The 24645-nt window shown below is 42.3% G+C and overlaps 3 protein-coding genes and 1 pseudogene across 4 annotated transcripts; all 4 read right to left on the bottom strand.

The window, feature by feature from the left end:
• Positions 1-2085: 2085 nt before the first annotated feature.
• Positions 2086-3597, bottom strand: LOC310777170 (uncharacterized protein). Its single transcript, XM_083637440.1, has 4 exons — positions 3509-3597; positions 3314-3417; positions 3042-3140; positions 2086-2402 (listed from the first exon to the last, which is right to left on the bottom strand). Exons 1-4 carry the CDS (start codon positions 3558-3560, stop codon positions 2202-2204), a joined length of 456 nt encoding a protein of 151 aa, XP_083493566.1. The 5' UTR covers positions 3561-3597; the 3' UTR covers positions 2086-2201.
• A 10712-nt stretch (positions 3598-14309) lies between these two features.
• Positions 14310-14957, bottom strand: LOC310777434 (claudin-3-like; the record flags this gene model as incomplete). Its single annotated transcript, XM_083637763.1, has 1 exon — positions 14310-14957. One exon carries the CDS (start codon positions 14955-14957, stop codon positions 14310-14312), a length of 648 nt encoding a protein of 215 aa, XP_083493889.1.
• A 2515-nt stretch (positions 14958-17472) lies between these two features.
• LOC310777433 (claudin-4 pseudogene) lies at positions 17473-18132 on the bottom strand (annotated as a pseudogene). Its single transcript has one exon. The product of its transcript is annotated as a claudin-4 pseudogene (transcript).
• Positions 18133-23452: 5320 nt separating this feature from the next.
• LOC310777432 (claudin-4) lies at positions 23453-24121 on the bottom strand (the record flags this gene model as incomplete). The annotated part of the gene is made up of 1 exon (XM_083637762.1): positions 23453-24121. One exon carries the CDS (start codon positions 24119-24121, stop codon positions 23453-23455), a length of 669 nt encoding a protein of 222 aa, XP_083493888.1.
• Between the last annotated feature and the right edge of the window lie 524 nt (positions 24122-24645).

The raw sequence follows: 24645 nt of genomic DNA, 5'->3' as shown, positions 1-24645 counted from the left end.
CGTAATTACATTACAAACATTGTTGCTGTAGGACATCATGCGGCAATACAGCAATCCAACTTACCATTATGAAATGTATCATTTGTCAAGTGAAATGGCAGTCCATAGCTTTCCATAAAATACTTGTAAAGTGTCTACAGGCCAGGCCAGCACATGCCCAAATGCAACACATTTGCCAGCCCAGAGAGAGAGAGAGCAGGATCTCAGTGGTTGTGATGGGGAAAGGAGAGAGAGGGTAGGTGGACACAAGCAACATTATGAATGGATTGTGACTGACATAATAGGGGATAATAACAGGGTATTCATTAGGGTATTCATTATAATGTTGTACCCCTGATGTGTCTGTATACACTCCCTCCCTACAAACAAACAAACAAACAAACACACTTGGACCCGTCACTGATGGTGAAACGCTGGAGATGCAAGGAACACTTATTTATGTCAGTCCAGGGACACCACACTGTATTTTTAATAATAATTATGAGAGGGGTGCCCTTTTTATACTTGAGCACCTGCCCCCCAAAATGTCTGTGCATGCCACTGAAACCACATGCTACATGACATTTAACATTTGTGAACCAAAAGTACGTTGCATATCAACATTTCAAATTAGCCGACATGCAAGTAGCTATATTCGAAAATGTCAGTTCTTTCTGACATCTTTGCTGAGTGAGTTTCAGTTAATTTGAAAACATTACGCAAATAAAACCACTTAGTTATGTTAGGCAACTAAAACAACTTTTGGTTAAAGTTAGGGTTATGGTTTGGGTTAGGGTGGGTTACATAACAAAAACTTTAAATGTGACTTAGGGTTGTGTGAAAGGCAAGTGCTTACGGTTACGCCCTCTATCCACCCCGACCACAACGCCCGGATCTTTCAACTTTCATTTGAATTTGGAGATGTGTGAAATTCTTACATGCATACTGCGCTGCACTTGCCTTTGCAATGAAGCATTACTGAAGCTATTGTATCATGTCTATCTATATAGTGGTGTAATTCTTCCCATTTCTTTACATCCAGTAATGTTGAGACTTTGAATCTTTTATACAGCTAATCAAAAGTCAAATCAAAAGAAAACCTTTGACACACAACCTTTGAAACACACACACCCATACATACTGTATATACTTTTTTGTCATTAGTTTATTTTGTTTCAGTTTTTCTTTTCTTTGCTTGTAAATGGCTCAATTTCCTTTTGCAGGTGTAAATACCAAGAATGAGGCAGAGACCACCAACACTTATGTCACAGACACAGTCAGATGTATCTTCCTGCCATTGAGAAACAGGACATAAACTCACAGCTCATGCATAGAAGCACACACACAAACATGGGCACATGCAAAGATGGGCAAAAATATATCCAAAAGCATTTTGATACAAATTACAAATACTTACTCAAAAATGTATCAAAATACAAATACAAAATACTGGTCTGAGAAATGTAATTAATTACAAAAATGTATTTTGTATTTTGAAAATACAAAAAAAAAAACATTATAAAAGCTGATAAAGAGCTGCAACGATTAGTCAGTTCAGCTCTTTATCAGTTTTTTATATAATGTTTTTTTTTTTTGTATTTTCAAAATACAAAATATATTTGTAATTAATTACATTTCTCAGACAAGTAAGTATTTGTAATTTGTATCAAAACACTTTTGGATATATTTTTGCTCATCTTTGCATGTGTCCATGTTTGTGTGTGTGCTTCTATGCATGAGCTGTGAGTTTATGTCCTGTTTCTCAATGGCAGGAAGACACTGTGACATAAGTGTTGGTGGTCTCTGCCTCATTCTTGGTATTTGCACCTGCAAAAGGAAATTGAGCCATTTACAAGCAAAGAGAAGAAAAACTGAAACAAAAAAAGCCTAAACTAATGACAAAAAATGTATACCGTGTGTATGTGTGTGTGTTTCAAAGGTTGTGTGTCAAAGGTTTTCTTTTGTTTTCACTTTTGATTGTATAACTAAAAGGATTGGAAGTCTCAACATTACTGTATGTAAAGAAATGGGAAGAATTACACCACTACATAGATAGACATGATACAATATAGCTTCAGTAATGCTTTATTGCAAAGGCAAGTGCAGCACAGTATGCATGTACGAATTTCACACATCTCCAAATTCAAATGAAAGTTGAAACAGCAATGCTAGACTTCAGTCCAATCAGTGCAGACCAAAACCATCAGCGATACATTATCTATCTAAAGGCCAGCAGGTGTAGATGAGCTGCAGAGACCCAGCTTGCTAGCACACACAACCTTTGGAAGCAAACTATTGTTTGATTTATTCGCTAAAGCATCAATCAGTTTTGCTTTGTACTTCTTGATTATTTCCTTGCAGATGACCTTGGTGGTTTTGCTCAGGTTATTGCAGACAGTGTCCAACAGCTTTGAGATTTCACCCTGCAAATAAAAATGTATGTATTACAATTTTTAAATACACATTTTGTTTGTAGATTGATAGGAAATAATGAAAACTGCCAGAATTGCTGGAAAGAGAAGTGGATTGCCCCACACCCCCCCAATAGGGGATATTGATCTTTCTAGGTTATGTAGCCTATGACACAATGATACATAAGGAAACATATGTGAAAGAGACTATAATATATATATATATATATATATATATATATATATATATATATATATATATATATATATATATGTCGTCTTTCCTCATGGATGGAAAATCCTTGTCGTCTTCTGGTCTGTTCTCAGGCACTGCCATGACTCAACAATATATATATAATATATATATAATATATATATATATATACTCAGGCACTGCCATGACTCAACAATATATATATATATATATATATATATATATATATATATATATATATATATATATATATATATATATATATATATATATATATATATATATATATATATATATATATATATATCCAGTTGTAGTGAAATGAATGCCTGGTCAATGTGTCATCATAGTTAAGATTATTAAATTTGATCAAACAAATAATTGTACAGTACTGTTATATAATATGAACCAGTATGATGTCATTTTATATTCATTACCTTTGCCGTTGCACCGGCCAGCTCCTTCCGAACATTGTAGATAATGTATTTGCAGGCATAACAGTAACCGGGGAGCACAAGGTGAGAGGACTGTGATAGCTGTAAAGGGGGGGGGGAAATGAAACATTTCAGATATGTTTCCATGAAGATGTCAGTTCATGTGTTATAGGTTGACCATATGGTGATGAGTCAGTCAACGGGCTGGATGTTGAGTTTGCAACATGTTGAAATGCGACCTCTTGAAAAGTGCTTTGTGTGTCACAGGTTCTCACCTCCTCTGTAAGGTGGTCGGCTCTCTCCATGTCATCTTTCCTCATGGATGGAAAATCCTTGTCGTCTTCTGGTCTGTTCTTAGGAGACTGCCATGACTCAACAACTTGAAACAAAACAGAATGCAAACAAAAATATCATAACATGCACTCATATTTATTATCACTGATTTAGGAGAAATAATGTTAATTTCTTACGTGTACAGAGCAGCAGAAAAGTGATGCCGATGGCAGTTTTCATGGTCTTCATCCTTCATCCGTCACCCTTGCTTCAACAAAGTTGTCTGTTAGGCTACTTCTTGGCTTTTTATGCTAAAACTTGTGACACACTGGCTCCTCCTACAATATCTCAACCGAACCATGTAGCAACACTTCACTCATTGTGACCACAGTCCACAGACACCTGCAACTCATCATGAGCCATGAGAGAGAGAGAGAGAGAGAGTGTGTGTGTGTGTGTGTGTGTGTGTGTGTGTGTGTGTGTGCGTGTGCGTGCGGGCGTGCGTGCGCATGCATGCGTGTGTGTGTGTGTGTGTGTGTGTGTGTGTGTGTGTGTGTGCGTGCGTGCGTGCGTGGGTGTGGGTGTGTGTGTGCGTGCATGCGTGTGTGCGTGTATGCGTGTGTGTGTGTGTGTGTGTGCATAAGCTGTGAGTCTAAAAGGTGTTATGCAGGAAGGAGACATCACAGAGTGTTGTTAGTGCTGTAGTCTCTCTGCCTCATTCCTATTTAAAGATGAAAACAACTTTCTCGCATGTTGCAGAAATGTATTATGTTTTGGTCTGTCTGACCTTCATCAGGTTGGTATCAAGAGCAAGATTAATTTGAATAGCCATAGTGAGTAATTAGATTACAAACAAGGAGTTTGACTTTAGTGCAACTAGTATGCAGGCAGGGATCACATCAACAGCAGAAGATGGAGCAGAACAGAAAACAATCTCAAAGTATGAAGTGGAAAGTAAAAGTCCTTTGAGTGACATATAATGTGTGTGTGTGTGGGGGGGGGGGGGGTAGTGTCCGTGGGATAATGTTGCAGAACCAGTTGTGATCAGGGGGTGGGGGGAGGGACTGACAAAATCCTGATTTGCTGGGGCTTAGGGGTCTCATTGAAGAGGCGGATGGCAGTTGGGAAGAAGCTGTCCCTGTGTCGAGAGCATATATATGGGCAGCATCCCAACACTTCCATATCGAGGGCTTGGAGCCAAAGGGGCGTACGTGTGATGTCCGGTGACTATGAGTATTATCAATTCAACTGAAAGCTCTCAGTGACATCTTTTCAGTGAACGCAGCAAGTCAGGCAGCAACCCTGAAAATGCTGGTGCACCAAATGTTGCAGGATACTTTAATTAAACCAACGGGGATGCTAGAGCCAAATGGCTAGTGGCTGCCTGCTGTGTCATATTACACAAAACAGAGAGAGACAGGGAGACATTGAAACAAGAAAGGTGTCTGTGATTGTCTCAGCCCCCACAGTTAGGCCACCAATCCAGCAACTGTTTAACTATCTGAACAGCGGTCAAATGGGCCTGCTGAAACCTATGAAATCTCTGGTGGCAGACTGCAGGGCGTCCAGATTGCCTGGTAGATCAAATGGGCTAAATCACAGCACTTCCTTTTTCTCAGCATTCGGCAAACTGCAGAAATATTCACTCGACATCGTTACTTTTGTTTTCGCCGCTCAGCTGTATAGACGGTTTTCACGGAATGGTCAGTCCTGCACTTGAATGTTTTTTTTTCTTTTATGTACATAGCAAACACTGCAACAGGAAGTGAGCGGGGGTTCAATTTAGAATGTTTTTGTTGTCAAGTTAAAACAGTCTATATAAAATCCTGTAAGACAGTATTCCCAAACCCCACATTTTTTGTCTTATGTACCCTTTGAGATGTTTTGCCATACCAATAGTACCCCTCACGCATGCGTGTTGATGAATCTCCTAAATGTGTTCTGTACAACTGCTTATTAAATGAATGAACCATTCTTTACGATTGAAGTATTAGCTAGTTGGTTTCCACGCAACTTTATATTTTTTATTTGTACATTTTTAAAAACCGAAACGACAAAACGAAAACAACAAAACCATGTGCAGGACATGAAACCATAGCTGGGCTCATACTTGGTCCCTACCTCAGAAAACCAATAATAATTTGTGTAAGATTTAAAAGTCTAAGTCCAAATGTGTGTGATGTCCATGGTGCAGCCATGCAGTCCGTCTTCAGCAGCAGGGCTGCGTTGGATCAAGAGGGTTGAGTGAGGATGTTAAAAGGTTCTTTCCTTGCAGAGACCCTGTTTCAAATCCGGCCCATGGTTCTTTGGTGCATGTCCTCCGGTCTCTCCCAGTTAAAGGAAAATAACAAATTAAGTATGTGATGAGAGCACGAGTTTATTGTGAATTTAATTTAATTTATTACTTAATGTTATTATTACAAAACTATGATTATCTGCCCTTTTTTCTTTTTCTCTTTTTATTTACCATTAAAGGAACACTGCCCATTTTCAACCAGCTTTGTATCATTAGACCATCAGTAGTATATCAGAAAACTGTAAACTGTTTTGAAGTCTGTTATTTAATTTGACAGTTATTGAGTGTTAAAGTGTGGACCAGTGACATCACTGGTCCACACTAACTCAAATTAATAACTCATTAACTCAAACCAACTATCAATAACTGTCAAACTAGATGAATGATGAATAGTTTGACAGTTATTGAGAGTTGATTTGAGTTAATGAGTTATTAATTTGAGTTAGTGTGGACCAGTGATGTCACTGATGCCCTGAAAGACACAGTGTGTGTGTTAACAGTTCAGAAAGGCTCTGAACATTTTTAACAGCTGAAATGTAATTTTTTTTAGCCTGGCTTTCCCATGGGTGAGAGACATAGACAGAGAGTGACAGAGAGAGAAAACAGAGTTGGCCCAATATCACGCTGTAAAAAGTTTGACCTGTCTGGTTTAACTTTTTACAGCGTCAGAAACTAAACATCTATTTACTCCCCTATGGAACCTGTAATTGAAGTATCCCAGAAAGACCACTTGAGGGCGCCAGAAGTGCAATATTTTGACAGATTGAGACATGTATTTGGATGTTATTTTCCTTGCATCTTTTCAATTTGGCTATTGCATTGTGTGTTGTGTTGGTCTCAACTCTTTCAGTACCACAGTGAATATATCGATCAGACACCTTGTTACACCTAGTTTAGGGAGAGTGTTATCGTCTTAGGATTTGAACCAGCAACCTGAAGTTCTGGTCATATCCGCCCGCCCTCATCTCTCCTGAGGCTACCATCACCTGAGACTACCCTTCATGGTTTGTTTTTGGATTATTTCAACCACAAAACCCACACTGGCTGTGTTGGAAGGTGATGAAAGTGATGAAACTCTGCTGGAATGTACGGGAGGCATTCACTCCTTCAACCAACGGAGCAGTTTATCAGCAGGTGCACCGGCTCAATGTGCCTCACCTAGCCTACTGTATGAGTTAATGGTCTGAACACTCCCTAACGTTACACACACACACACACACACACACACACACACACACACACACACACACACACAGTCTTAGGTCACTTTTGGGGTATTTTCATGCATTCCCTGGAGACTTCCTTAACCCTAACCATAGGCCCTTTTCACAGTGGCCATTTTGTGTTGAAAAGGCAGGGTAGACAGGTGCAAGCAAAACAGTAATGGTTTCCAACTTCCATGATTGGAAGTTGGAAACCCTCATCACCTGTGTTTACCCTGCCTCTTCAACACAAAATGGCCACCCTGAAAAGGGCCGATAGCAACTACTTGCCTAATCTCTCAACACAGACTTTCAACTTGCATTGAAAGTCAGTTAGGGAAAAAAATACATATATTTTTTTAACCGATGGGTTCCCAGATTGCTACTTGCCTAACCCTAAACTTGCACGCACACACGCACGCGCACGCACGCACGCACGCACGCACACACACACACACACACACGCACACACACACACACACACACACACACACACACACACACACACACACACACACACACGGTGATTTGTCCAGTACACCCTGACCCAATAAGTGAGTAACGCTGTGGCTCAAAGCGGGTAGGTTAATCTGTCTTATCTGCACAGCAGCACTCCCTTAAGATTTCAGTAAAGACAAGACCACTGAATTATTTATCATCGTATTATTCACACCTTGACCCCGTTCAGCTGCTTGATCCTGGACTTGTGACTCTTGACCATTCATGCAGTAGGCCTACATTTTGAGATGACACACACCTGTTGCTAATTTACATTGTATGTTGCTTGTTTTCAACCGCTAAGACAAACCGAAGGAAAAAAATCATACTAGAAGCTGTTAACATTTTAAATAAGAACTATGAGGGTTCCGACATTGGACAGTAAACTAATTTAATATGTAGGCCTATTACTGCTGATCTCTGCTCTCGGCACAAATATGCAAGCGGTCTACCTGACACATGTCCCGTGACCGTCTGTTCTACTAGCCACTAGTAACAGAAAGAGATTCTGCTAGTAACTAGCAGAATACCCATCCCATGACTGGCCATTTAGTCAGGCCTCGCTCACAGAGTTGGCATGCAGCCTCTCCTTTCTCTTCCCAGAGGGTTTTTTCATAGTCTACTGCAGTGGCTGATTACAACTCAGCTCACCTGTGTGCTGGTCCAGAGTTCACTGGCTACTTCAAACTGCACTCACCTGTGTGCTGCTCCACTCTTGAGCTAGCTCTCCATGGTGCTGAACCTGTGTTGAGGCATTTTGGCCACTAATTAGCCATTTTTGCCCATTTAGTCAGCCCTAGTACCTAATTCAACAATCCGGCTCACCCGCAGGTGTGCATGCTCTTTACTCTTCCTGAAGGATTCAGCCTGATCGCACGTAAAATGGCAAAGCTGTGACCGAACACAATTCTACTCACACACACACACACACATACACACAGACTGAACTGAATTATGCCATGATGAGACTTTATTGGCCAAGCTTAGAACTCTTTAAAAATAAAATTTAAATAAAAAATCACACCCAAAGCGGTGCAGACATACAGACACCACTTAACCAATTTTAACTAAGAAGAAGACAATTGTTCGAGTGACATCACTGATGACATCACAACTGCCTGGTGACACCACGGTTGGTTTGAGCAATTACAAATGCATTCAACACACACACAACTGCCCGACTGACATCACTTCCTTCACAGATTTGCTTGAGTGACATCACTGATGACATCACAGTCGAGCAATTGCGTGACATCACTTCCAGTTGAGTGACATCACTCGCACGAGATGGATTCGCCCAGGTGACTCTGCCTAACCCTGACTAACCCCTTCCAGGTGACTGCATCTCAAGTGAACTCCAGGTGAACTCTCATGCTCATCATCTGTAGAAAAAAAAGGGAGCTAGGACTCTGTTTTGCTTCTTCAATTGGGCTTGTGTGTTTACTGTGAATACGAGACCGGGAGTTGTATACACGATAAGCTTGGCATTCAAGTGCTCACGTCGTGAACATGCACAGTTGACTAGAAGCCACCGAGGCTAACACTGTAGCTACCACTATCTAGTGAGGTTAATGCAGGAAATGCAAAGGCATAATGACAGAGGAAAACAAGATGAGAATATCAACATGTTCCTCAGACATATTATAAAATGACTATGAAAAGCTCTATACAGCTAAAATGTCAATAATTAATTGTCCAATGCCGCCATTTTGACACCACTGATGATTTCATCAGTGAAGAGGTCAGTTATGATGTCATCAGTGATGTCATCAGTCTGAGGCTCACGAGAGAGACTGAGGAGACTCACGAGAGAGACTGAGGGAGAGGGAGAGTGAGAGGGGGAGAGAGACCGAGGGAGAGGGACGGGAGAGAGACTGAGGGAGAGGAGGAGAGGGGGAGAGAGACTGAGGGAGAGAGAGAGGGAGACATTGTGTGCGTGCCAATAGGGCAGGCAAGGCCACTCAGCAGCCGAGCTGCCGGCAAGGCCGCGCAGCGGCTGAGCTGCGAATGCGAGCTGCAGGATGGGCGAGCCCGCACAGCCGGTGAACCTAGGAATCGAGCGCGCGAGATGCCTAGTACTGACAAAGTCACTCATAGAAGCAGTTGCACCACTTAAAAAGTATAGTAAAAACCTGCCAAGAACTTTCCTGACTTTTCCCCCCACCTGAGCATCCTTTTAAGGGGTTCTTCAACAGATTGTTGTATAGGGAATAGGGTCAGACATGTGGAGACAACCTGAAGAACTCAGCAGATCTTTCTCCGAGCATGCAGCCGGCTCCAGACAGCATGCTCGTCGTATTGATTCCTCTGTGGGTCTGCTGTGGCTTAGATTTGGATTTAGATTTCTAGCAGGCGCTGTAAGAAAACTCTGTGAGTTTCTGTTCCCACCGAGCAGACACAGTGAGTCTGTGTTGTGTTTGGGGGGTTGGGTACAGGAAGGCCCTCTCTCTGTCTGACTCCGAGGGGGCGGGGCCCTCTCTGTCTGACTCCAGGTACCAAGCAACCTCTCTGCCCTTCACATTCCCCAGTATCGGTCATGTGACCATGGAGCCAGCAGAGCATGACGAGGGAAACTCATGGAAAGGTTTCTTTTTTTGAACCCCCCCCCCCTTTTTTTTTTTATATAAACCAGAGAAGTTTGGGTATTTGATGTTGGTTCAGATATAGTTTCATCATCACAGCCTCAGGAACCTTTGGTTTACTATAGGCTGCTATCTGCTTTGAAAAAATAACTAAATGTGTCAATTAATATTTCCATAAAATTGTTCTGGCTTTAAGCTATGAATAAATTATTGAAATGTTGTATCTGTAAAGTGAACTTTTAAATGCATTTGTTTACATTTTTACTTTTTGTAACTCGATTAATGTAATGTTTCTTTTTATACTAATTGTCGCATACAATTTGTCACTTTCTGCTTGGGTCACACTTTCTGACTCATTTAATTGACTATCTTGACACATTATAAAAGTATAACATTTCGGCTCCATAATCAACTTCATTATTGTAGGGATGAAATCAGGTATGTATGTGTAGGCTACTCTGTATAGATGATTATGTTGTTTTTTCCCCTCCCTCAAAATAGTAGCATTTTGGTATGAAACCCTTCCCATATTACTGTAAAGTGGTATTTGATTTTATTTTCTATCAAACAAAAACTTTAAACTTCAAGATAGTTAACTGATTCATCATGTGTGTTTGTATCAATAGTTATTCTCAAAACCTGAGTCATTGTGTGGTTGGCTACTCAACACGTGACTCTCTTGTTAGACTAACAGCTGTAAACAGCAGAGAAACCTCAAGCTTATGCTTCATGAAGCATGGAAACCAAAGCTCTCCAGTATGCTACTTTGAACGACCGTAAAGCACAGTGTGTCAGAATCAATGATTAGCCTAACAACTTCCAAAGCTGCGTCACGGTCGCACAGACAAGCATTCTGAAAATGAGTGTGCTGCTCAGGTGCTCAGCTCAGCCATCATGTTGAACGTATCTGGAAAGTGCTTGGCTTCTCTGACACTGTGGCATGCATATTGAAAAAGAAAAGCACAAAACATACATCAAATCAATCAAAAGATATTTAACATGTATGAAATGTTGAAACGTTGTCTTTGTTATTTAGGACCCACGAAACCAAAACATGGGATTCTATCATTTTCTGAATGGCAGAACACACCATCATACCAACATCTACCAACAAGGACCATAATGGAAATAAGCGGAAGCTTTTTTATGTAATCCTTGACTGTTTTTTTTATTGCACCTTATTTTTGTAAAGTTTTTTTATGAAAATGTCAAATAAATCAAATCAAATCAAATCAAAATACACCGCGGCCATGACAGAAAATAAAAACCTAAAACTAAAATGTAATTTGAATCAGTTTATTGGTTGTTCACATTTGTTTTATTTGCATAGGGAATGCAGAAGGTAACAAGTAAAATAAATTGCCATTTGTGCATAATGCAAAAAGTATATATATTTTTTGATTCCTCTATATGCACAAGTTCTAAACTCAGACATTATGCCACATTTGGCTTTCATTAAAATCTTATACAACAGGCTTGATCCCATCATGCTTCAGCCTATCTGTTCTGTCAAAGTGTCCTTGAGCAAGGCACTGGCCTCCTATTCTCTCATTATAATTGGCTCTGGGGAGGAACATCAGTGAAACGACTCCAAAATGCTCATTAGAATTTAGCTGATCTAATCATTTACTATAATCATTCATGACCATATGTCAAGTAGTTGGACAGCCTTTGTCAGAAGCGACATGGATATGGGAGGAAGAGACAACAGCTAGTTGGCTGGTAAGGTGATATTGGTAGTCTATGGCCGTCTCCCATATTTACTATAAGATGCTTCATCAATTTTTCAACTTGTTGCCTTTGTAAAGTGTGACTGGATGTGTTTCAGACCAGAAGGCTTAACTCACATACACCACCAGGACTTGAAAATGTGCCGGAGTTTTGTTGTGTTTCAGCATTAAATAAATATAATTCAGATATTATTTAAAACAGAGTGGCCAGTGGTAGCACAGAGGTTACACTTCTACACCACAATTACAGCACATGTTTCAAACCCACAGAGCTTTACTTTAAATTCAGATTCCAAGGTTTCCAAAGATACCAAACATGTCAGATTTACAGGTCATGTGTAGCCTATAGCCTAAAATGATGCGCAAAGAGACCCCCCAATTTGTTGCTACAACCATAAAAAGTGACATCAATTGGGTTTGAATATTCCACTCAGTATAAGCAGCTGTAGCTTCAGTGAAGCATTGGACTGAGCAGATACAGAATATGGATGTTTTTTGTAACTTTAAACTACGAGGGAATTCAAGGGGAACATCACAGTGCAAGCAGTTAAAGAGACATGCTTGTGACCAGAAGGTCATCATCAGTAAGGCAGCAAGCTAGGAAAATCTGGGCTGTCTAACCCTTCCCTCAACAACTACTGTGCTTATAGCTTATATATATATATATATATATATATATATATATATATATATATATATATATATATATATAATTGAGTATGTGGACAATGTCCGTTTCAAGTTCTGTGTTCGGCCACAGCTATGCCGTTTGAAGTGTGATCAGGCTGAAACCTTCAGGGTGTGTAAAGGACACCCATGCGGGTGACCTGACAGAGCGGGATTTTTAAATTAGGCTAAGTAGCTAATGATGTGATGTCATCAGTGATGATGTCATCAGTGATGATGTCAAAAGTGATGTCATAAGGGCGCACACACACACACACACACACACACACAAGGAGGCATTGTGACAAGACTGATCAGTGATGTCATCAGGGGGGCACACACACACACACACACACTGCAGATGTCATCAGTGATATCATAATGGGGCACACACACACACACACACACACACACACACACACAAGGAGGCATTGTGACATCACTGATGCAATAACATTTAGTGAGCAACACTATAGGGCATGTGAGGCCACGCAGCAGCCGAGCTACGTCACTGTGTGTATACACACACAGTCTATATATACATACACACAGTCAACTTGGCATCTCATCGCTTGTGGAGACTGTCATTCATTGTGCTAAGCTAACTAGTGGGAGGGGTGGGGTGGGCCACTATTTTTCTACAGTACTAGACTCACAGAGAAGAGAAGGGCATCTATCTTCTCGTTTGACTATCGGGAAGATGGCAAATAGGCGAATCTCCCAAAATGTCGGCGTGTTCCTAAATGGATAAAGCTTGTATAGCCTTGAATGACTGCCCTTCTCCACTGCTCCCTGCTCCCACTTCTCACCTCTGCCTGTGAACTGATCCTGTGGCTAATTGTTTAGAGGCAGCATGGTTAAGTTGCCAGTTGGTGGTAACGTAGCCCTGAGGATCGAATGACAGGCTTCTCTTACAAAGACACCTCTAAAGATCCTGGGCCCCGGCATTTTCCTCACCTTTCCGTGCTGCATAATGGCTGTGAGAAGCTCATAGTGTTCGTAATGAATATGCTGTGTGAAATCATCTGAAATGGAGCATAACCCTAAATATAATGAAATGACTTTGAAATTAAACAGGACAACACCTAAAAAACAGTGATCTTTATTTTTTATTGTTTAAAAAAAGCTAGTGAGATACCTGTAGTGCTGCAGCATGACACACAAAGATGATTCATGTTGTGGCAGAACACAGGTGCTTCTGTACTGCCTCAAAGTCCTCTGTCCACACACACGCACGCACACACACGCACGCACACACACACACACACACACACACACACACACACACACACACACACACACACACACACACACTTCACTAAAGCCTGTGTTGAATACACTTGTCATCTGTCTTGACCGCTACTGTGGTATTCTAAATACAGTAGGCCTTTTTACACCACAGAGCTCTTCTGGTATAACACAAACACAAATTACCAATAGCAGAGAAAAATGGATACACCAGAATAAGATGCTGAAAATAAAATATGACTCGGATGCATTTTCCTTGTGCTGTGAACTGGGAAATAGAAAATATTTCCCATACTCATAACATGTACATAGTTATAGTTACTCATTATGAAGGTGACAAACGAACAGTAGTCATGGCAACGTCCATAAAATAATATTCCATGGTAAACATGAAAAAGCAACGATTGTATCAAAAGCATAATGATTGTACATTGATGATTAAATTTAGTCGACTTTACGTGACTGAGATAACTCTGTTCTGATTGAACAATAGCAGTAACAAAAAGCCACAACACCAAAAACATAATTTCTTCGCCTTGTTTTTTTTACAAAACACAACGAAAGGAACACTACAGTCGAATGACCTTTGCGTACTATTCCAGTCTCTGAAAAGCGTTATATTTAACAGTAAAAAGGCTAAATCAAACACATCCTTCATCGCGGAGTCTCCTTTGCTCTTAGTTTCCTCGACCTCTCTCTTCAGCACACCATCACTTCGGTGTGGAGAGCCGGTTTGGGATTCAAAACCGTCTTTTCCTCCCTCCTTTAACTTCTACTCATACGTAGTCTTTCCTCTCGAACCCCGGGCCACCTGCGGACCGTGGAGCAGAGTATGCCATTCGTGAGGGGTTGTATCTCTTCTCGCGCGGCGGGCAGGAGCAGCAGAGGATCCCGCCTCCCATAACCATGAGGGCGGCCGCGGCCCAGCCGATGTAGAGCGCGGCCCCCAGCTCCCTCCTCTGAGCATCGGTCAGGAGTGGGTTGTAGAAGTCCCTGATGATGGTGTTGGCCGACCAGGAGACGGGGATGAGCTGCATGACCCCGGACACGATGAAGAAAACCCCCGAGATGATCATCACCTTGGACTTGGATGACTCGTCCTCGATGCAGTTTGTGCACTTGGCCCCGGCGATGCCGATGAGCACGGCCAGGATGGCGAGCAGGATGGAGATGACAGTGAGGGCGCGGGCGGCCTGGAGGTCCTGGGAGAGAGCCAGCATGGAGTCGTACACCTTGCACTGCATCTGGCCCGTGCTTTGGACCACGCAGGTCATCCACAGGCCCTCCCAGATGATCTGAGCCGTCACGATGTTGCTGCCGATGAAGGCGGTCACCCGCCACATGGGCAGGGCGCACGCCACAATGGCAATAATCCATCCCATGATGCACAAGGAGATCCCTATCAGCTCCAAGCCTATAGACATGCTGAAAGCTCTTCTTCTGCTGCTGCCGCCTCTGAATGTGTGTCAGTCCTGAGAGGGGATGGAGAGAAGAGAAGATCTGTGATCGGGGGGGGGGGGAGGAGGGAGTCGAACCAGAGAGCCAACTGACAATTAACTTAATTTCAGCCGTTGCATCAGTGAGTGTGTGATGATCTGGTGCCTGGGCTTCACAAGTATCCCTTATAAGACGAATCAGGTGGAGGGGAGGAGTCCTCCGAGGAGCTGACATCACCAAGGGGACGGAGGACCTGGACGTGCTCAGGATCCGAGGCTTTCTGCTATCAGCTTACATGACCGCGCTTCACAATGGCCCCGGCTACAAAGAAGGCATTTCACAGTTGAAAGGGCACCGATGTGTCATTATAACAATGTAGCAACTGTAATTCTGAAATGGATTAAGGCTTATAGTAATAGTTTAAATTAGGGGAGCTCAACCTTTTGTAATTCAAGGCCCACTACTGTTTTTTTTTAATATTTCTGTGGGACACCTTCCCAAATAAATGATAGGCTAACATTCTGATATCTTGATGTGAGAGGTCATCCGCGACCCACTAGATGGTGCTCTGAGGGCCACTAGTGCGCCACGGCCCAGTTGTTGGGAAACACTGGTGTAAATGTTTGTACGGTAATTGTTTTTGATTGTATAGTGTTATGTAAAAAAATCTCACTCTTTTCGATGTCTTGCTATAAATATAGGCAGTGAGCACAATCTGATCGTGTACATATATGATATCACTTTTCTATGGCATGCCCTCAGCACAGCCCACTAATAACAGAGTTGTGAGTTATTTGAGGGCATTTAGTAACTCGTAGATCACCTTCTCATGACAAGACCAGGCTCCACTCTGCAGCTCCAAAGCACATTTGATTAAACGTCTCATAAAAGAAGCTGCATTCCTCAGTAGCAAGCTATCCCCCAAACCATGTTTTTAATCATCACTGTCCAGTGAAAACATTGCGTCTCTAAAATGGCAAGTTTTCAGGAGCGGAAAAACAGGCTTGTTTTCAGCTTGACGACCATGCATGTTTGAGTTGAAGGGTTTCATAAGGGTGGAAGAATGTTCTGAATAGAAGCATGGGATCCTTCAATTGTAGTCAGAACTCGAAAATCAGACAGATTGGCATTAAGATGATTTTTTACCTAACTTGACAACAGCGTTGTGTTTGATGCGCCCTAATGGCTGTCTGTCTGTCACTAGAGTGCCCTTGAAATTCTTCAGGGCCGGGACTGTCTGCCTACAAATGCCCCAGAAACCAGACTAATAGCACCACCACCCCCCGCCACCCATGCATCCCAAGTATTCTGTGACCTGGCGTTGACAACACCCCCCCCCCCCCTTCCAGCATGACACAGGCCCTTTGTTTGGAAAGGCTGCTCAGATGGTTGAGTGTGTGGAAGCTGACAAAGTAGCGGTTCTTGTTATCATTTGAGCCAACAGACATATGGACGGGCAGGTAGATAGGTGCCTGTAAGAGCGACAGAAAGTTGTCAACTTAATAGTGGTGTGATATTCAGGATGCATGGGATTAGATATTTTTCCCTTATACAGAGGCCAAACAGAATATATTGTTGAGTGTACTGTTTCAGATTTCTGCGTGGATTTCAGTTTTGTTATGATGAATAGTTGCCATTCTTTAGTGAACATTCTTTAGAGAACACTTTGTACTGACCATGCTCCTGTGACTTGAAGGCTTAATGATGAATCATATGCCATGGTAACCACCATACTCTCTAAAGCACATGGCACACCAGTCAAGCATTCTCCAACAACTGCCAACAACAATGTTGGCAGTTGTTGGAGAATGTTTGATTGGTGTGCCATGTGCCTAACAGATACATCAGTTAATGAAGTCTAAATGATCAAAGCAAATTAAGTACAAAAAACCAAGACCTTTTTATTGGAAGATTTACACATGACAAACATCAAAAGAACAACAATTCTTTGGTTTTGCTATTTTTGGGAAGACATTTTCTTTTTAAATATTTTCCAGTTTAGAATAGCTAGCATAGAAAAGTATTGAAAAAGTATAGAAAAATAATAATGATGTGATACAGTTGCTTCACTTCACAAGCAACTTCTCAATCAAAGTTGATGTTTCATGTACAAAACACAAATGAAAACACAATATGAATCAATTTAGTCAGTCTGGCCATACAGTAAAAACACAGTAGCAATGCAGATTCACTTATTCTGAAATATTTCGATTACAACGTTTACAGTTATTCCAATACAGTATAAAATACAGGGCAGCCATGTCATTGACATGTCATCATTAGCCTCAGTGCTTCAAACAGCCTCAAAGTTACACAAATTTAAATTTAACAGTGGAAGTTAAGGTTGATGTCGCCCTGTCCAGGAGGGCACCATGAAAATACTCAGCATTGTCCTCCTTGTCAAGGATTGGTTGTTAAAAAATATTAAGCCCCTCAGTTGTCTCTGAGCAGTAATTTTTCTTTCCTCTGTGGGAAATGCATGGGAAGAGAGCAGGTGCGAGGTCAGACGTAGTCTCTCTTATCATAGGTGCTCGGGGCCATCGATCTGCTTTGAGGAGAGTACACCATCCTTGACGGGGGGCCGTACCTCTTTTCGGGTTGCGGGGGGCAACTGCAGCAGAGGATGCACCCCCCTATGAGCAGAAAGGCGGCAGATGCCCAGCCCAGGTACAGAGCGGCGCCTATCTCCCTCTTCTGCGCCTCAGGTGTGATCACGCTGTAGAACTCCATGATGATGGTGTGGGCCGACCAGGACACGGGGATCAGCTGGGTCAGGGAGGTCAGGATGAAGGCCACTCCTGCGGCTATCATCACCCGCGCCTTGGCCGCCTCTTCCTCCACACAGTTGGTGCACTTGGCCCCCACCACGGCCACCAACACCCCCACAATGCCCACCACGATGGAGATGATGGTGAGGGCGCGGGCGGCCTGGAGGTCCGCGCTCAGAGCCAGCATGGAGTCGTACACTTTACACTGCATCTGGCCCGTGCTCTGCACCACGCAGCTCATCCAGATACCCTCCCAGATGGTCTGCGCCGTGACAATGTTCACCCCAATGAAAGCCGACACTCTCCACATGGGCAAGGCGCAGGACACGATGGCACAGATCCATCCCAGGACAGCCAAAGTCACTCCAAGTATCTCCAGTCCAACCGCAGGCATTGTTGAAGGCTTTTTCTAAGAGCGAGACTGCACATGTGTCTTTGTATCTCAGTGGTAAAAAGTGCTCTGGAGTTCTCATATAAGCAGGTTGCGTTCACAACGGAAGGTGGAGTCACTTGGTTATTGGCCAGAAGGGAGTTCAAATCATTTTCTGTCCCACCCTGTTTGAACACCCCAAACCCAGCCTTGGCATGTAAACGGCCTCGGCTTAATCATTCAACCTCCTCGGCCCCGGTAGCTCTCCTGACTGTGTGGGTGAGGGGCGAGAGCAAATAAAGGGCCTGTAACTCAGCTCTGACTAGTTAAAGGATAACAGACAGGTTCAAGATGTGTGGATGAATGATTACAAGTGGAAGGCACAACATCAACTCCTGCCAGTTCTTCATTGTTCTCCTTTCTTGAGATAGATTTCAAATGTTGACCATTATACAGTTTGTATTGAAGTTTTGATTGACTTATTGTTTCATTTGAAATGAGTTCAATTCTTTTTTTTTTTTTTTTTTTTTTTTAAGTATGTTTATTCATTTTTTAACCATCAGAGGGGCAAATAGCCATCAAAGAATGCAATAACAAATAATATGCCCTCCGTCCCCAGCCACCCACAACACAACACATACAATCTCCACAAAAACAACAAAACATAAAACCAAACACACAAACAAAAACAAACTCACAGAGCACCCACAGCAGGCAGAAGGTTAAAAAAACAAAAAACACAGCAGGGGTATGCAGACCCAGCAAATGGACAAAGGCCCACCACACGTCACACGTCAGACCAAGCCAGTCCACAGAGACCACTCCGGAGGGCCCGAGCCCTATCCTCTCCAATGTAGTCCAGAAAGGGGATCCAGATTTGGAAGAATTTGAAAGGCCTATCCTTAAGCCAAAAGCCGATAGCTTCCAGAGGGAGAAGTTCCATAATACTCCGAATCCATTGCGAAACTGTTGGGGCTGAGTCTGAGATCCACTGAAGGAGAACACATCTTCTTGCACTATATAAAAGTACTTTGAGCAGCTTCAATGAAGAGGAAACAAGGCCCAATGCTGCTGTATGTAGTCCCAGAATGCAGGAGACAGGGCCAAGTGCAATTTTTTTCCCGAATATAATATCAACTTCTCTACACACTTTGACCCAGAAGTCACGAACAGCAGGGCAAACAAAAATACAGTGGAAATATGAACCTTCAGCAACCTTACATTTATTACAGAATTTAGAGAGAGAAGGGTTAAACTTGTTACGTTTTACTGGAGTGATTTGAAGCCTGTGTATAATCCTGAATTGCATTTCCCTGGCTTTGTTGGTGGATAAACAACCCGAAGAGCTCGACCATACATCATCCCACTCATCATCCAGAATAGTCTCTCCAAGAAATGAGTTCAATTCTGACAAAAATGTTTGAAAACTTCATAGTATGTGTTATTAAGACTGCATCTTAATGTTGCGTATATTCCCCTTTACTTTTTTCTACTTCTGCCTTTTTTTTTAAATAAATGTGATATCAGTCTTATATCAGTGTCTTCAATACATCTAGATCTAGATTAATATAGACTCATCTAGGTTGGACTCTTTCAGCAGGGCCCTCTTATCCCCCCCCATGATCTTCTTCTTTTTGTGCGGTTATTGCTGCTAGTCTTATGCTGATGTTTTGCTTAGGATAGCTACATTGACTTATACTCCTTCTGTTAAAAAGGAAAATCAATAAACATACTGATAAAAAGTACTAATAAGGAATAATTTGTCCAAATAGGCCTATTTGTGAAAACTGAGTCACATAAAAGCTTGTTATTTTTATCTTCTTAATTTCCCTTGACCTACTGTAGGGGTCGAAAACAATTTTACTTTCCCTCCCTTTTTGCAGAGAATTGTTTGGTCTGTCACACGTAAGGTCAAAACTTTACCCCCCACAACACCCCCCCCCCCCCCCCCCCCCCCCTCAGTTTTCCAGCTGCACTTCAGACAGTGACGATCTGTGCGATTAGGAATTATTTTGAGGATGAAAACCTTTACTTCTCAACGTTTGTAGCAGATAGAAACATGAAATACCATTTGAGAGCTTAAACCTTTGGCTTTCATTGGAAATAATTATCTTTGCCATAATGTTCATTATGTAAATTGATTTAACTCTTAGCGGCCCTTAAAAACTATAGTTGTCGATGAGAATCTTGTTATTTGAATTGGGTACATTTGGTATGTAATATGGTAATATGGAAATAAGTAGGCTATTTTTAGCAGTCTGGACAGTCTGTTTAGTTACTGATAACCCTGTGAAAGCTACCCACTCTGTCTCACTGATAACCCTGTGAAAGCTACTAACTGAGGCCACATGCCTGAGCTGCAGTGCAAACAACAATGGCCTCTTCCCAAACCTGACTGCTTAGCTTTTTATTTACGGCAATTTCAGTTGCGGACACTATCAACACCTGTCTCTTATTTTCACAATGTTGTCTTCTGAAATTAGATTACGTTTCTCACAATCACACAAGCATGACATGTTTTGATGAAAAGCACTGATGAGATTTTATGCTACTGATTCATTCTCCAGGAAGTGAAGTGATGTAAGTCTCACTTAATGTCTTGATCATTGCACAAAGGACTGAAGTTGAAAAAGACCTGGGGGGAAATACTTATCTTCTATTACTGTGAGGGCATAGACAGGTTTATTATAGTGATAGCAAGGAACAAACAAAGAGACTAGTAGTGGGTCATTGGTGCGTGTGTGTGTGTGTGTGTGTGTGTGTGTGTGTGTGTGTGTGTGTGTGTGTTTGGGGGTGTGTGTGTGTGTGTGTGTGTGTGTGTGTGTGTGTGTGTGTGTGTTTGGGGGTGGGGGATCTTATCAGTGTCCTTGTTCTGTAGGTCACAGCATCAGGGTTTACACGTGCCACATGAGAAGTCCCTCGTAAATTCAGGACCACCAGCAGTTTCTACATAGGTGACCAGGATCCTCTTCCGCTATTGCAGTGTGGAATTCATTGAGTTCAGAATGAAGCGTGCAGTGTTTGACCAGAACACTTGTGGGTCAATATGCTGATTCTGACTTGTGCCATTCCTGATTCAGTTAGGACATGCTGCTCACATCTAGAGTAGACTAGAAATAACTGTCTGGCAGTTTGCCTCTGCCAATAAGTCAAGTTGCAGTCTACATCCATGTCCAGACTCACAAGCACACATACCTTGAAGCCCATGGCACAGTGGTGTGGCCATTCAGCCTTATGGCACTTAATGCAAATGTATGGGGGTACCTCAACAACACAGATAATCATTTTCTAAAATGGTTTAATTTATAGTCACCACGGAACTCAACTGTGAGGACAAAACAAAAAAAAAAGCTCCAAGATTTAATTTCTCTCTGAGGAAGTGATGTGCTTCAGGTCAGCTGATGTGATGCAGATGTAATCTGTCAGGAATGTGTTGTGAAATATCATGTCCTCCCATAAAGTGGGAGTCGGTGCTCTCAATATATCCTGTGGTTTGTGTTCATTGCTCAGTGGCCTGTTGTCCAGAGAACACATGACTGCACAGGCAGGTGGGCCCAGTAACACAATACTGCCTGTGCTGACCTAAAGGGGAGCTTCAGGACATTTAGAAGCCTTTCCTTGTGATTGCTAATCCCATTAATCAAGTCCAGGCAACTTTATTAAGTAAAAAAAAAAAAAAAAAAAAAAAAAAAAAACTTTCACAATGTGTTTTTATGTCTGATGAAATAGCGGCATCTTGCTGTTAGCATTTGTCCTCAGAATGCTAAGCTATGAATAAAATAATGGATCTTAACTAGGGGTGTGAATTTTTGAGTATAATACGATTCAATTCCAATTCCTGGGGTTCACGATTAGATTCAAAACGATTCCCGATTCAAAATCGATCGTCGATTCAGTACATAGGGGGATTTCAGGATCTACTGTGTGCTGTGTGCTAAGAAAGGTGTTGCAGCAAAATATGGGATGAAAGCAGAATAAAGTGTATAATATTATGCAGTTTTTTTTATTTGAAAACAAAAACAAAACGAATTGCAATAATGTAAACACAGTACACACAAACTTAAGACAAACACATTTATTCACGCTAAACTTGCAGAAATAAAAAAATATCTCAGTATCTCTCAGTGACTTCAAGAAAAATAAGTTAAAGTAATGAAAAAATAACAATAAAAAATAATCGATTTAGAATTGTGGAAGATAAGAATCGCGATTCTTACATGAATCGATTTTTTGGGGGCACACCCCTAATCTTAACATCACTGTGCAAGTATGCTAGTAAAATATGTTGTAAAATTGCTTGAAAGGACTCAGAAGTATACTGGTGGTTTAATTCCCTATAACCTGCTCAATATTGCTCTATTGCTAACAAGTTCTAACAGGTTGGCAGAGCTTTTTTGCAAACATTTTGAATGTAAAAAAAAAAGTAAAAGCTGATCCGTACGGTACACCTCTAAAAATGTGGACTTCTCTCACCTGGGTCTCACCTGGTGGAAGAAGGTAAACAGTCACAAGCCAACTGATCAATGGGGTCTTTGTTGACCTATAGACTACAGTGTGGGTTACTTCCCGTGGAGATGGGGGCTTTTATCTCTGACTCGGTTTCACTCTCACAGATAGAGGACAGGATACAATAGAGGGGAGCAGACGGCGCTCCTCTGAAACAAACCACACATTGTTTCTGCTCCCATTTGCATTGAAATAAAAAACCTAATTTGTGTGTGCAGCAGTCCGATTCTTACTTGGTCAGACTGTGTTGTACAGGCATTTCTCCATACTTCCGACACAATTTCTCATTTGAGTCATCAGTCGGCATTTCCTGCCAATATCCAGTTCTTCGTAAAGCCATTTTTGGGGATAAGAAGTTTCTGGCAATGCAGAATCACACATTTTTACACATGCATCATGAGTCATGACTCAAATCACGAAGCTTGTAAAAGAAGAAGACTAAAATTAAATAAAGTGGAGGCTTTTGCATTGTTTTATTTAAAATATTATCAAATTGGCTTCAATCAGAAATATTCAGTATGCAGATTGCATCATTCTGTGAATTTCTTCAAGAACAGTAACAATCTTGATGTTTTTTTATACAAAAGACAAAAAAAACACCAAGTCTAAGTAAAAATCAATAATCTTTGAAATAAAATATGAACAACACTGATTCCCACCACTAGAGAAAAATGCTCATACTGTACTAGTCATTTCTAACTTTTTTCCAAACCATAGATGCTGCATTAACATCCAGGCCACCAAACATCTGCGGCATCGCTCATCTACTGCACATCCATGACAGGACAAGTTTCCTAACACTGGTTATTGCATCTTCACCTGAACCCACATCAAATGTTCATACATAGTCTCTCCTGGTGTATCCATTGACTGACATGGTCTTGACAGCTGAGTAGTCCACCCTGTGGGGCGCGGAGCCGCCACGGCTCTGCACTGCGGCTGCTCTTGGGGGGCAGGAGCAGCAGAGCAGGGCTCCTCCTAGGATGAGCAGGCAGGATGCAGCCCAGCCAAAGTACAGTGAATTACCAAACTCTCGCTTCCCCGTCTCCTCCAGCAGTGGGTCGTAGAAGTCCAGGACGATGGCGTTGGCGGTCCAGGACACGGCCACCAGCAGCAGCAGCCCAGCCACCAAGAAGGTTACTCCAGCTGCCAGCACGATCCGCGGCTTACTGCTCACATCTGGGCTGCAGTTGGTGCACTTGGCGCCGGCCACCGACAGGCCGATACCAACGATGCACAGCACCATGGAGACGATGACCAAGGCACGGGCTGCCTGCAGGTCCACCGGCAGCCCCAGCATGGAGTCATGCACCTTGCAGTGCATCTGGCCCGTGCTCTGCACTGAACAGTTCATCCACAAGCCCTCCCAGATCACCTGAGAGATGACGATATTCTGACCGACATAGGCGGCCACGCGCCACATTGGCAGGCCACATGCCACCATCACCCCCAGCCAGCCGGCCACCGCCAGGATCATCCCCAGGATCTCCAAGCCTGCTGAGTACATCGTTGGAGCTGGAGCAGGCTGGGCTGGAGCTGAACAAGCCTGTCTTCCTGGGCGTAGTGGGATAGAAGGCCCTCTGTGTCCACAGGCTCAACCCTCCTGAGATGAAGGCGATATCGGATCTCGTTGGCTCAAGGTCCCTCGTAAGGGTTTTAGTGAGAGAGAAAGAGAGAGGGAGAAACAGATTCTACCTTCTTTATACGGCTAAGGAGACTGAAGGTGGAGTCAGCTTAAGGTGGCATCGTGTTTACTTTCAAATCATACTTGGATTTGGGGCCCTTTAGAATTTCTCACTAACTTTCTGGTCAGGTCCGTTCTGGCGGTGGTGTCAAATACGGAAACCCTGGAAATCAGTAGTCAGCTTGAAAACAAATTTTTTGCCCATGTTCTTAATGCAAAGGCATGAATAGCAGTTCTTAAAGAGTTAAAATATAGATTTAGTAGGACAGTGATGTCTTCCATCAAAGCCACATTTACACTTATTAGATCAATTTGATATCAGAATGCTACACATTAGTCTTTATGGA

This window comes from Poromitra crassiceps (assembly GCF_964638095.1).
Source record: "Poromitra crassiceps genome assembly, chromosome: 5".
NCBI classification, from domain to species: domain Eukaryota; kingdom Metazoa; phylum Chordata; class Actinopteri; order Beryciformes; family Melamphaidae; genus Poromitra; species Poromitra crassiceps.
This window is presented reverse-complemented; position numbering and strand designations above follow the sequence as displayed.

Excerpts from the sequence above, each read along its gene's own strand:
- LOC310777170 (XM_083637440.1), bottom strand. The coding sequence starts at position 3,560 with ATGAAGACCATGAAAACTGCCATCGGCATCACTTTTCTGCTGCTCTGT. Across the intron at positions 3,141-3,313 it reads CCGACCACCTTACAGAGGAG|CTATCACAGTCCTCTCACCT; the intron begins GTGAGAACCTGT and ends CCCCCTTTACAG. Across the intron at positions 2,403-3,041 it reads TGGCCGGTGCAACGGCAAAG|GGTGAAATCTCAAAGCTGTT; the intron begins GTAATGAATATA and ends TTTTATTTGCAG.